The 13,149-nt window shown below is 47.8% G+C and overlaps 2 protein-coding genes across 51 annotated transcripts in view; one reads left to right on the top strand and one right to left on the bottom strand.

The window, feature by feature from the left end:
- SCRIB (scribble planar cell polarity protein) overlaps nt 1-13,149 on the bottom strand; it is a 210,447-nt gene that overhangs the window by 3,718 nt on the left and 193,580 nt on the right. For 37 of the 50 annotated variants that reach the window (XM_024112161.3, XM_024112166.3, XM_024112169.3 and 34 more), the window contains one exon: nt 8,722-8,773. In XM_024112161.3, coding sequence (XP_023967929.1) covers nt 8,722-8,773 — 52 coding nt within the window. Of the gene's footprint in view, nt 1-8,536; nt 8,572-8,721; nt 8,774-13,149 lie in introns of all 50 variants that reach the window. The other 13 variants (XM_024112168.3, XM_065582336.1, XM_065582339.1 and 10 more) reach the window with 2 other exon arrangements.
- IQANK1 (IQ motif and ankyrin repeat containing 1) overlaps nt 1-13,149 on the top strand; it is a 142,224-nt gene that overhangs the window by 107,308 nt on the left and 21,767 nt on the right. The window lies entirely within an intron of this gene.

Below are 13,149 nucleotides of genomic sequence, written 5' to 3'. Positions count from 1 at the left end.
AGGAAGAATCATAGAAGATTAGGGTTGGAAGAGGGTGCTACTTTGCCTCAGTCTTCACAGACGAGGTCAGCTCCCAGACTGCTGCACTGGGCAGCACAGTATGGGGAGGAGGTGAGCAGCCCTCAGTGGTGAAAGAACAGGTTAAGGACTATGTAGAAAAGCTGGACATGCACAAGTCCCTGGGGCCGGATCTAATGCAACTGAGGGTGTTGGCTGATGTGATTGCAGAAACATTGGCCATTATCTTTGAAAACTCATGGCGATCGGGAGAGGTCCCAGATGATTGGAAAAAGGCAAATATATTGCCCATCTTTCATAAAGGGAAGACGGAGAATCTGGGGAACTACAGACTGGTCAGCTTCACCTCAGTCCCTGGGAAAATCATGGAGCAGGTCCTCAAGGAATCCATTTTGAAGCACTTGGAGGAGAGGAAGGTGATCAGGAACAGTCAGTATGGATTCACCAAGGGGAAGTCGTGCCTGACTAACCTGATTGCCTTCTATGAGATAACTGGCTCTGTGAATATGGGGAAAGTGGTGGACATGATATATCTTGACTTTAGCAAAGCTTTTGATACGGTCTCCCACAGTATTCTTGCCAGCAAGTTAAAAGAGTATGGATTGGATGAATGGACTATAAGGTGGATAGAAAGCTGGCTATATCGTTGGGCTCAATGGGTAGTGATCAACGGTTCCATGTCTAGTTGGCAGCCAGTATCAAGTGGAATGCCCTAAGGGGTTGGTCCTGGGGCTGGTTTTGTTCAACATCTTCATTAATGATTGGATGATGGGATGGATTGCACCCTCAGCAAGTTCACAGATGACAGTAAGCTGGGGGGAGAGGTAGATATGCTGGAGGGTAGGAATAGGGTCCAGAGTGATCTAGACAAATTGGAGAATTGGGCCAAAAGAAATCTGATGAGCTTCAACAAGGACAAGTGCAGAGTCCTGCACTTAGGATGGAAGAATCCCATGCATTGCTACAGGCTGGGGACCAACTGGCTAAGCGGCAGTTCTGCAGAAAAGGACCTGGCCATTACAATGGTCTCAAGTTGCAGTGGGGGAGGTCTAGGTTGGATATTAGGAAACACTATTTCACTAGGAGGGTGGTAAAGCACTGGAATGGGTTACCTAGGGAGGTGGTGAAATCTCCATCCTTAGAAGTTTTTAAGGCCCAGCTTGACAAAGCCCTGGCTGGGATGATTTAGTTGGGAATTGGTCCTGCTTTGAGCAGGGGTTGGACTAGATGACCTCCTGAGGTCTTGTCCAACTCCAATTTTCTATGATTCTATGGACAATGGACTGCAAGAAGGAAGACTTTAGCAAACTCAGAGAATTGGTAGGTAAGATCCTGTGGGAAACAAATCTAAGGGAAAAAAAGACTTCAGGAAAGTAGGTATTTTTTTAAAGAGACATTATTAAGGGCACAAGAGAAAACTATCCCAAAGCAAAGGAAAGATAGGAAGTATGGTAAAAGATCAAGACGTCTTCAGTGACCTGAAACTTATAAACAAGTCATACAACAAGTGGAAAGTAGGTCAAATTACAAAGGATGAATATTAAAAAACCAACACAAGCATGTAAGGACAAAATCAGAAAGGCCAGGGCACAAAATGAGCTTAAACTAGCAAGGAAGATAAAAGGTAACAGGAAAACGTTTTACAAATACATTAGAAGCAAGAGGAAGACCAAGGACAGTGTAGGCCCATTACCCACTGAGGAGGGAAAGATGATGATAGAAAACGCAGCAATAGTCAAAGTGTTAGATGCCTTCTTTGTTTCAGTTGTAACCAAAAAGATTAGTATCAGAGGGGTAGCCGTGTTAGTCTGAATCTGTAAAAAGCAACACAGGGTCCTGTGGCACCTTATAGACTAACAGAAGTACTGGGAGCATAAGCTTTCGTGGGTAAGAACCTCACTTCTTCAGATGCATCTGAAGAAGTGAGGTTCTTACCCACGAAAGCTTATGCTCCCAGTACTTCTGTTAGTCTCAAAGGTGCCACAGGACCCTCTGTTGCTTTTTACAAAAAGATTAGCAGTGTCTGGAGGATTAACATAGTGAACATCAGTGTAAATGGGGTAGGATCAGGTCAGATGTCTTCAAGTTGGCAGAACCTGACAAAATACAGCCTAGAATACTTAAGGAACTGGCTGAAGAGGTCTCTGAGCCATTAGTGACTAGGGTTACGATTCTCTCTGAGAACTCATAGAGGATGGGAAAAATCCCAGAGAAGTGGAAAAGGGCAAATATAGAACCTATCTATAAAAAGGGGAATAACGACAACTCAGGGAATTACAGACCAGCCAGCTTAACTTCAGCACCTGGAAAAATAATGGAGCAAATATGTATGTTGAATCCAGACACCAACTCCAAACTGCCCAGGTTAATAACAGGTTTCAGAGTAACAGCCGAAGAAGTGGGCTGTAGTCCACGAAAGCTTATGCTCTAATAAATTTGTTAGTCTCTAAGGTGCCACAAGTACTCCTGTTCTTCTTTTTCCAGGTTAATAAGACTACCCTTGCTCTGAAATCCCTGGCATATCTGAGGAGCTCCCAGTTAATTTTGTCCGTTCTGACCTCCTGGAGATGGACAAAGAGTTTATTAAAGCTGCCAGGGTAAATGGCAGGATGTGCCAAGTGTGTAAAGACACAGGAGCGCAGATCACACTTGTCAGGAAAGATATGATTAAGGAATCTGATATGCTCCCAGGGAGAGGGTAACGCTCCTTGCCTGGGGGAAATCTGAATTCAGAGTGCCTTTGGTTCACAGAGTAGGAAGGTTGAAGGTGGGTGTTCTCCATAATATACCTGGGGATGTATTGGTGGGGAATTATATTATTTCACTGCATAGGGCTGTTAATATTGTGACCCAGAGCAAGAGAGAGGATGTTCCTGGGCTTCCAAATGTAAATCCTGCAGAGGGGGAGGCAGCTAAAGGGGGAGGGGAGACCGCTGCACCTTTAGCAGCAGAGAGTGATGATATGTCCACAGGGGAGGGGGCCAAGGAGTCAGCCCTCAGTGCAAGCAAAAGCTAAGGGGAGTTTGCTGCTGAATCAAGTGCAGACAACACATTGGGAAAACATTCTAATAGTGCCCAAGATAAAGAGAGCAGGGGAAGGTTTAGGGAGGAGGGCAGAATATACAGGGAAGCCCCAGTGGGGAAAAATAGATGCCACCCTACAGAGAGCTAATAGTACTCACAAAGCATCATGTGGAGCTACTGCTGCTAGCCTACCAATGCCAGTTTGCCATTTACCTAGGAACAAAGAGTTATGAGAGGCTAAGAAAAAACTTTTACTGGCCAAATATCCAGAATCAAGTAAAGGAGTACTACAAAACTTGCGACTTACGTCAAAAGTGGGAAAAGGCCACAGGTCTCTATACAGCTCCACCGCATCCTTTATCAGTGATTAAAGAAGGGTTTTATAAGGTCACCCTGAATCTCATAAGGCCATTATCCAAGCCATGCCAAAAGGGGAAAAGATTTATATTAGTGGTGGATTTTGCTGCCAGATATCTGGAAGTGGTCGCTCTGTCAAACGTGGAAACTGGAACAGTTGCAGATGCACTGTTTACCATATTTAGCAGGATGAGCTTTCCAAAAGAGATCTTATCAGATCTTGGTTCAAATTTCATGTTCCACCTATTTTGAGAGTAATGGAGGATGTGTGGGGCAAAACAATTGAGATCTGCCCCATATCACCCAAAAACTGTTTAGTCATGGGACCTTAAAGTCTATGTTAAAAATGTATGAGAACACGAGGGCAAGTGACTTGGATGTAATGTTGCCCTATTTGTTATGGTCTCACCAGGAGGTGCCCCAACAGTCATGGGGTTCATCCCACTTGACCTCCTTTATGGGAGAAAAGTCAGGGGCCCTCTGGATCTTATCAAAGATTCTTGGGAGTGTGGCCCTGAAGCAGAAGGAGAATTGATGGCTGAGTTTGTGAAGAAGTTTAGAGAGGATTTCCTTGGGTGTGCACAGATGAGTCTCTCTCACTCTGTAAGCTTGTGGTCACTCCAGACACCTTGGGTAACCCTGAAGTGTGTCACAGAGTGATGGTTTTCTGCACAATATTCTTTTTCTGAGATCTGGCTCTTCCCATTTGTCAACATCATAGATCTTAGTTTTCAGCCTCCTAGCATTGACAAAGGTGGATTTACGGAGAATAACTGACAAGGTAAACCAGGAAAGCAGAAAATTCAGACTGAAGATCAGCACAGAGAAGACAAAAATTATGGTAACTGGAAGACTAGAGGAAGAGGTAAAGATCAAAATTGGAGACAACTGGAACAAGTAGAAAAATGAGTGTAGCTTGGAGGACTAGTATAGAAGAATAGGAATTGTGAAGATGACATAAAAAGAAGAACTGGATTAGCTATACTGCATTCAAAAAACTGCAAGACCAGGAAGACTTAAAGACATTTAGATAAAAATGAAAATAGTATATATAAGACAACTGTCATGTTGATACTACTGTAGGGGTGGGAATGTTGGAGTGGCAGGAAAGCCAATGAATGTAAGATATTGATTGCAGAGATTAACAGGCTGAGGGGAATAACTGAGAGTGTCAAGACTGCAGAAAATAAAAAATGGAGTGATAAGAAAATGGCTAGGGCAAGAAATAAGGCTGTTACAGAAGATTCAAGAAAGATGACTATTGTGATTTGGACATATGTCGAGAAGGGACCCAGAAAGGATACCAGAATTGGTGATACATACCAGAGTGCAAGGAACTAGAAATAGAAGAAGACCGCAGATGCATTGGATAGACTTGGTGAAGAATGACATGGAACAAAAAGGTTTAAAGATGAACAAAGCTGTGGAGATGGTACAAGACCAAAAGTGGTGGAAAGATTTCACTCAGACCCATTGTTGCTGCTGAGTTGATGGATGGAGAAGAATTGTCTATCCTTAGCTGGAGAGAAGCCAAAGAGGTCCTGCCTAAGAGGTTACGTCTCTTGGGGTCCTTATCTTTGGAAATGACTGAATTTTTCAGCCTATTCGGATTTTTCTTCAATGAACGAACTCACTAAGGACCATGGGCATGGATGGGAGTAGAAATTCTTAAACCCTTTCCGAGGGATTTGATACCTTTTCATAGCTACAATATTTGAGAGAACTGAGGAGGCTAGACTCTTCCAAAGGTCTTTCAAAGACTCTGTGAATCTATGAGTGAATGATCAATGTCCCTTTATGGATTAGCATTGCCAATTGCATGGGGAAGTCAGATGGAGAATATTGAAAAGTTTGTGAGCTTTCTCCTATATAATGGGTAGCTCAACATCATACAAGAAGATCTGGATGACCTTGTAAACTGGAATAATAGAAATGGGATGAAATTTAATAGTGCAAAGTGCAAGGTCATGCATTTAGGGACTAACAACAAGAATTTTTGCTATAAACTGGGGCCGTATCAGTTGGAAGTGACAGAGGAGAAGAAAAATCTGGGTGTTTTGGTTGATCACAGGATGACTATGAACCAGCAGTGTGATGCAGCTGTGAAAAAGGCTAATGCAGTCCTAAGATGCATCAGCTGAGGTATTTCCAGTAGAGACGGGGAAGTGTTAGTACCATTATACAAGGCACTGGTGAGATCTCATCTGGAATACTGTGTGAATTCTGGTCTCCCACGTTTAAGAAAGATAAATTGAAACTGGAACAGATGCAGAGAAGGGCTACTAGGATGATCTGAAGAATGGAAAACCTGTCTTATGAGAGGAGACTCAAAGAGCTTGACCTGTTTAGCCTAACCAAAAGAAGGCTGAGGGGAGATATAGTTGCTCTCCATAAATTTATCAGAGAGATAAAAATCAAGGAGGGAGAGGAGTTATGTAAGTTAAGTGCCAACGTGGACATAAGAACAAATGGATATAAACTCGCCATCAACAAGTTTAGGCTTGAAATTAGATGAAGGTTTCTAACCATCAGAGAAGTGAAGTTCTGGAACAGCCTTCCGAGGGGAACAATGGGGACAAAAACCTAACTGGCTTCAAGACTGAGCTTGACACGTTTATGGAGGGAGTTGTATGATGAGACTGCTTATCATAGCATGTAGTCGATCTGCGACTGCTAGCAGCAAATATCCCCAACGGTCAGAGACAGGACACTAGCTGGGGAGGGCTGTGAGTTCTTACAGAGAATTCTTTTCCAGGTGTCTGGCTGTGGGTCTTGCCCACATGCTCCAGGTTTAACTGATCACCATATTTGGGGTCAGGAATTTCCTCCCAGGCCAGATTGACTGAGACACCTTCCTCTGCATGGGTGTAAATGGTGAATTCTCTGTAACTTTGAAGTCTTTAAATCACAGATTTGAGGCCTTCAGTAACTCAGCCAGAGGTTAGGGGTCTATTTCAGGAGTGCGTGGGTGAGATTCTGTGGTCTGCAATGTGCAGGAGGTCAGACTAGATGATCATGATGGTCCCCTCTGACCTTAAAGTCTATGAGTCTACGAATCTAATCAGTCTGATATACTTCACAGCAGACCTAGCCTGGAACTCATCTGAGGCAGGAATTGGGCTGTGTGTCACTGTTTTGTCCAGTGACGATAACGCCTTTCGAAGACATGGGAGGGAAAGGGTTAGGAAGCTCTTGAGGCTCTCAGAGTAATATCCTCTTCCCTGTCTTGCTCTCTATCTTCATCCTCCTCCTGTTCTGGTTCTTGCTGTCTATGGAAAGCCATATCACTGGGCAGACAAGGGACAGACCTAGTTAATGAATTAGATCTGGGTTTTTTTAAGAAGACCAGGAAGGTGAACAAGGTTTAGAGGGCTTAGAAGGGGGATCCCAAAACACTCAATAAGGCCCAGGTGGAAACTGACGGGTTAAGATTATGGAGGAGATGGAGCTCACGTAGAAGACTAAGAGAGCTCATGGAGAAGAAGGTATAACGAGAGGGAGATATTTAGGAGGGGTTCTCTGTGATCAGGGAGTGGAGAATGGGAGGGTGATGTAGGTCTAGCCAACAGGCAAGGAACTGGTGATGGTTCCCTGCTTAATTCAGGGAAAAAGGAATGGCCAGGAGACAAGAACTGCTCATGCTCTACAGGTGGTATCGAGCTCTCTGAGCAAGGGTGAGAGGTTGTTGGTAACAGTATCAGGTATTGTGGCATCTGACATATTGGGACTGCAGTTGGTATGGAGGGCTCAACATGTGGATTACATCTGCCAGAACTGTCAAGGACTCCACTCTGTGTGCCAGTTCTGGGACTGACACCTTTGAACCAGGAGAGTTAATTGGTACCAGGCTTCAGTGCTGGGGTGCATTTCATTTTCCTCAGATCTGACAGTTGAAAGACTCAGTCATTTTAGACTTTTCAGCATGATTAAGCCTAAGGCCTGACAATTTCGGATAGACAATGCTTATGGCTCTTCTGTGGTCTTTGACCTATCAAGTTCTGGGTAGGAGGGTCAGTGCCAAGAGTCTCCCCGGGAATGTCCAATCTGCCCTTCCTCGAGGTGGAAGTAGTACCAGGCTTCAGTGCCAGGCTCCCTACTGGTGCCAAACTTGTCTTAAGGAATGGACCAATGTCAACAGAGGGGGCTGTGGGCACTTAGTCATGGGAATCTTAGGGCTAGTCTACGCTAGAGGCGCTACAGCAGTCCAGCTGCACCAGTGCAGTTGTGCTGCTGTCGCGGGTCTGATGAAGCTCCCACTGGCATAATAAATCCATCTCTGGGAGAGGTAGCGCTGTCCACACTGGTGCTTAGGTCGGTGTAACTTACGCCACTCAGGGGGGCGTCTTATTCACACCTCTGAGCGACATAAGTTATACCGATGTAAGTGACAATGTAGACCTGGCCTTAGGAGTCGAATCCCTAATTACAGGACACTGACTGAAGGGGACCTGTGAGGAGAGAGTGCCTTTTTTGAGTCAGAGGGACTTCCTTTGGGATCCAGTGCTCCTCTAATGGATCACATCAGGAGGAAGTGCTGTAGTTGGCTATCCCAGGAAAAACAAGTCCTGGGGGAGAAGGGCCAATCCAACGAGCACTGGTCCGAGACATGGCTGTCTCCCAGACTGAAGAGATACCAACTGTGCTCAATCATGGGGAATAAGTGCATCGCATGGTGGACAGGCCTTAAAGCTCTAATACTCTGAGTCCACCACTGGCGAGAGGCACCAAAAAGGCAAAAGTGAGGAAGACAGAATTTTTTTTGGTGAAAATGAAATGAAAAAAACCATGCAGGGTGCATGCTGTACAATGCTGGCCAGAGACTCTGAGCCCGTGTGCACGTGGTACATGCACACGCACACAGACTCGAAGAACCCTGGTTCTCAAGTATTCAAATGCTTTCAAGCCCTGCAACCCACCACATATCTCCCATTCCCTGCTGCAGGCAGCCAGGCTCTCCACTCCCACCTAGGATAGTCCCACTGGGGCATGCACACCGCACACCGACGTCAGCTGCAGGAGGCCGGACCCTCCCACCCTTTGCCCCAGGACAGAGGCTAGGAACAAACGGAGGCATGCTCACTACACACTACTCCCAGCAAATCAGTCATCATCCAGCCACAATGCAGAAAAATCCTACCCACAATTCAGTGCTGCTGGATTGGAGGGTTCAGTCTAGAATGGGACAGAAACAGGTGATTGCTTCAGGCAGCACAACAAACCGGATTCGTCAGTGCTCTGTGGACTCCCCAGTACTGTGGCTAGGAGGGTTGATGTGGGGAGGTGAGGGCTGTATGGCTCCCTATTGCTTGGTCAGTAACTTACCTGTACTATTTGTGTCATCCACGTATCTGAGATTGCCAACTGCTTCGGGTGACTGGAAGAGAAAAGAGCAAAGGGCAGTGAGCATCAGGCACCAATTATTCTCCTCAGTCGCCTGCCCCAGCACCAGGGATGTGGCTGACTGCTAGACAGAGCCTTTCGCCAAGGCTCGGTGGCAGAGGGGCTGAAGCAAAGGATTCTGAGTGAAAGAGCAAATGACCCCATGTTAATGCTCATTGCCAGAGCTGGGCAGCTTGGGCACTGCCCATAGGCTGGATTCAGGGGAGGAAGGTAGTGTGCCCAGCAGGGTATCCCCTTGCTGCCCTAGTTGGATTAAGAGAGAGTGAGAGAAATAGGTAGGGCAGGAGAGGTAAGGAGGACAGAAGATGGGGAGGACAGCAAGAGCAATGGGAATCCACAGCCTCTCTGAAGGCCCTGGACCCTCACCCACAGCCTGCAGCATCTGTCAGACTGACTTCCTCAGCAGCAGAATCCATTCTCTTTTGGTTCAGTAAACTCTTTCCCTTAGATGAGGCAGGAAGCACAGACAGCCCAGCATACAGCAGCCAGCCTGGGGAAGGGTTGGTAGCTGGCAACTGTGAAACTCCAGTGCTCCTACTAGTTTTCAGAGGCCTCGGTAAATGGAAGCACATTTCAGCAAATGGAATTCTCTGCACGAGATCCTCTTGGCAGCCCCCTGCCTTGGGATTCAGGCCAGGGTGAGACTCAGAACAGTTTAAAAGAAACTAATTTTGCTCAGGGCTATAAGTCTCGAGGTGCTCCAGGGACGAGGCCCATTGCTAGAAGCGGAGGCACAGGGACCTAGCACTTTGTCCTGGATACAGAATCTCTGAGCTCTCTGGGAAAATGGCTTTCTGGAGCAATACATTCAGAGTCCTCCAGTGAGTAAAGGAGCTCTCTCCTCCACGACAATGGCTCCACTGGAGTCTTTGCTATTCAACTCTATATACTGCGTCCATTGCTAGGGATCCATGGCCTGCCCAAGTTACACCAACATACAGATTCCCCCTCCTGCACCTCGTCATCCCTCACCCCAAGGAGAGCATGTGAGCAGGGGCGTTATTGTGATTAGTCACTGACGTGTTCTGGGCAGTTGTTTCGGAGGGGAGGGACAAGTGCACTTTGCATTTGGACTAGAAAACACCGAGGGGTTTGTGGTCATTCCCAGGCTCTGCAGGAGGGAGATCTACAGTCCTGGGTGAGCCCCAAGAAGCACCATCTCCTGCCCGCTCAAGTTTCACCCGTTGTGCCTGAGCAGCAGACTCACTGAGGGTGGGGGAGGTCCTGGAGAGTGAGATGAGCCTCAGGTATCCCAGACCCAGACCTGCTCGTGCTTTGAAACAAGGACAGAGATCTGGGGTTAGCTGCAGGGCTCTACGGGAGCCAACAGAGAGTGGAGCATGGGCCTGAAGTGCCCTGTATTGCTGTGGCGGCAGCTGTTACCCCAGTTTAGTATCCTCAGGACTGATGCTTCCTAGTGCAGGTGAATAGCAATGCTGTAATCCAAGCGGACTGGCAGGCCTGTGTGATTAATGCCAAGAAGTGATGTGGTCTCCTCCTAGCCACTTAAAAGTGGTAGGAAGCATTACTCATGGCCATTATTGTGTGAGAGTTCCAGAAGATCTCCTGGCTGGTGACTGCCTGGCCAATCGGTGGCTCCGTCCTCTCCCAGTGGCGGCAGCTCCATGATAGCCTGAGGGAAGAATGCTCCCTTGGCTTGCATTACCACCTCAGCATGAGTTTGGAAAAAATAATGTTCAATAAGGATTAAAATTCAAAATGATCTGGACAAACTGGAGAAAAGGACGTACTGAAAGTACCCCGCTTAGGAAGGAAAAAAACGGTTATTCATCTTTTTGTAACGGTTGTTCTTCAAGATGTGTTGCTTACGTCCATTCCATTGTATGTGTGCGTGCACCCATGTGCATGTCGGAGACTTTTGCCTTAGTGGTAGCCGTAGAGCCGGCTGTGGCGCCCTCTGGAGTGCCCTGCTCATGGCGTGGTGTATCAGGCACCGCCGGCCCTGCACCCTCTTCGTTCCTTCTTACCGACAACTCCAAGGGAGGGGCAGGAGGGCGGGTAATGGAATGGACATGAGCAACACACAGAGCCCTCCGTTGGGTACGGCAAATCTGGGTGACCACTTCAAGCCCCGCGCTTTGGGGGGCCCCGCAGGCTGCCAGTGCAATTGGCCGGCACCAGGCGCGGTCAGTCCCAGAAGTGATGGATTCATCTCTTCTGCCCTGGGTCCCACGCCCCTCCTAGGGACGGCCCTTGCAACACATCTCAAAGAACAACAGTTACAAAAAGGTATGATGGGATAGCCTCATTTTGGCAATTAATCGATCTTTGACTATTAGCGGTAAATATACCCAATGGCCTCTGATGGGATGTTAAATTGGGTGGGATCTGAGTTACTACAGAGAATTCTTTCCTGGGTGTCTGGCTGGTGAGTCTTACCCACATGCTCAGGGTTTAGCTTATCGCCATATTTGGGGTCAGGAAGGAATTTTCCTCCAGGGCAGATTGGCAGAGGCCCTGGGGGTTTTTCGCCTTCCTCTGCAGTGTGGGGCATGGGTCACTTGCTGGAGGATTCTCTGCACTTTTAAGTATTTAAACCACGATTTGAGGACTTCAATAACTCAGACATAGGTCAGGGGTTTGTTACAAGAGTGGGTGGGTGAGATTCTGTGGCCTGCATTGTGCAGGAGGTCAGACTAGACGATCATAATGGTCCCTTCTGACCTTAAAGTCTATGAGTCTAAGGTGAATAACTGTTTTTCTTCTTCAAGTGCTTGCTCATGTCGATTCCATTGTAGGTGACTCACAAGCAGAATCACAGGAGGTGGGCTTGGAGTTCACAGTTTTATCATAGAATCATAGAATATCAGGGTTGGAAGGGACCTCAGGAGGTCATCTAGTCCAACCCCCTGCTCAAAGCAGGACCAATTCCCAACTAAATCATCCCAGCCAGGGCTTTATCAAGCCTGACCTTAAAAACCTCTAAGGAAGGAGATTCCACCACCTCCCTAGGTAACCCATTCCAGTGCTTCACCACCCTCCTCGTGAAAAAGTTTTTCCGAATATCCAACCTAAACCTCCCCCACTGCAACTTGAGACCATTACTCCTTGTTCTGTCATCTGGTACCACTGAGAACAGTCTAGATCCATCCTCTGTGGAACCCCCTTTCAGGTAGTTGAAAGCAGCTATCAAATCCCCCCTCATTCTTCTCTTCTGCAGACTAAACAATCCCAGTTCCCTCAGTCTTGCAGATTGTAGTACTGTTCTGCTGAAACCAGCATCAGCCTGAGCTTGCTGGATCAGCGCATAGTGTGAGGCAAACATGTGGACGAACGACCAGGTTGTGGCACGGCAAATTTCCTGGATCGGCACCTGAGTGAGGAAGGCCGCCGATGAGGCCTGCACCCTAGTGGAGTGAGCCATCACAATCGGTGGTGGGGGCACCTTCGCCAGTTCATAGCAGTAGCGGATACAAGCCGTGATCCAAGACGAGATCCTCTGGATAGACACTGGACAACCCTTCATCCGGTCCACGACAGCAACAAACAGCTGCGTAGACTTACAGAATGGCTTCGTCTTCTCTATGTAGAAGGCCACAGCCTGCCTAACGTCCAAGGTATGCAGCCTGCACTCCTCATCCATCGCATTAGGCTTCGGGCAAAGAACCGGAAGACATATGTCCTGACTCGTGTGGGACTGGGAGACGACCTTGGGCAGAAAGGTCAGGTGCAGATGCAGCTGGACCTTGTCCTTATAGAAGATCGTATACAGGGGCTCTGACGTGAGCACCCTGATCTCGGACACCCTACGGGCTGAAGTTATAGCAACCAAAAAGGAGACCTTCCAGGATAACAGGAGAAGGGAGCAGGAAGCCAGGAGCTCAAAGGGGGGCCCCGTGAGCCTAGATAGCACAAGTTTCAGGTCCAAGGAGGGACCAGGTCTCGGACATGTGGGTAAAGGGACTCCAGACTTTTCAGAAACTGCGCTGTCATGGGATGGGCGAAGACCGACCTTCCTTGAAATGTCCCTGTTCCTCGTAGGCCCCTGCAGAGGCTGCCACTGACTAGGAGGTGGGGGAGGCCGGAATGGCTGCCTAGACGACTGAGGTGTGTGCATCCCAGGGAACGGAGGGTCGCCTTTGTGTCCTTTAGGCGATGCAGACATGCATCCGTTTGATCAGGAAACAGGCCAACACCGTCAAACGGAAGGTCGTGGATCGAGGCCTGCATCTCCTGGGACAGGCCGGCGGTCTGGAGCCAGGAACTGTGCCGCATCACCGCCGCTGAAGAGACCACTCGGGCAGCTGAATTGGCGGAGTCCTGGGCCATCTGGAGAGAAGACCGAGCTGCCACGGTCCCTTCCTTCGCCAGGGTGGCAAATTCCTGGGC

The sequence above is a fragment of the Chrysemys picta genome, chromosome 2, assembly GCF_011386835.1.
Source record: "Chrysemys picta bellii isolate R12L10 chromosome 2, ASM1138683v2, whole genome shotgun sequence".
NCBI classification, from domain to species: Eukaryota; Metazoa; Chordata; order Testudines; family Emydidae; genus Chrysemys; species Chrysemys picta.
The sequence above is the reverse complement of the archived record's forward strand: the minus strand, read 5'-3'. Positions and strand labels throughout refer to the sequence as shown.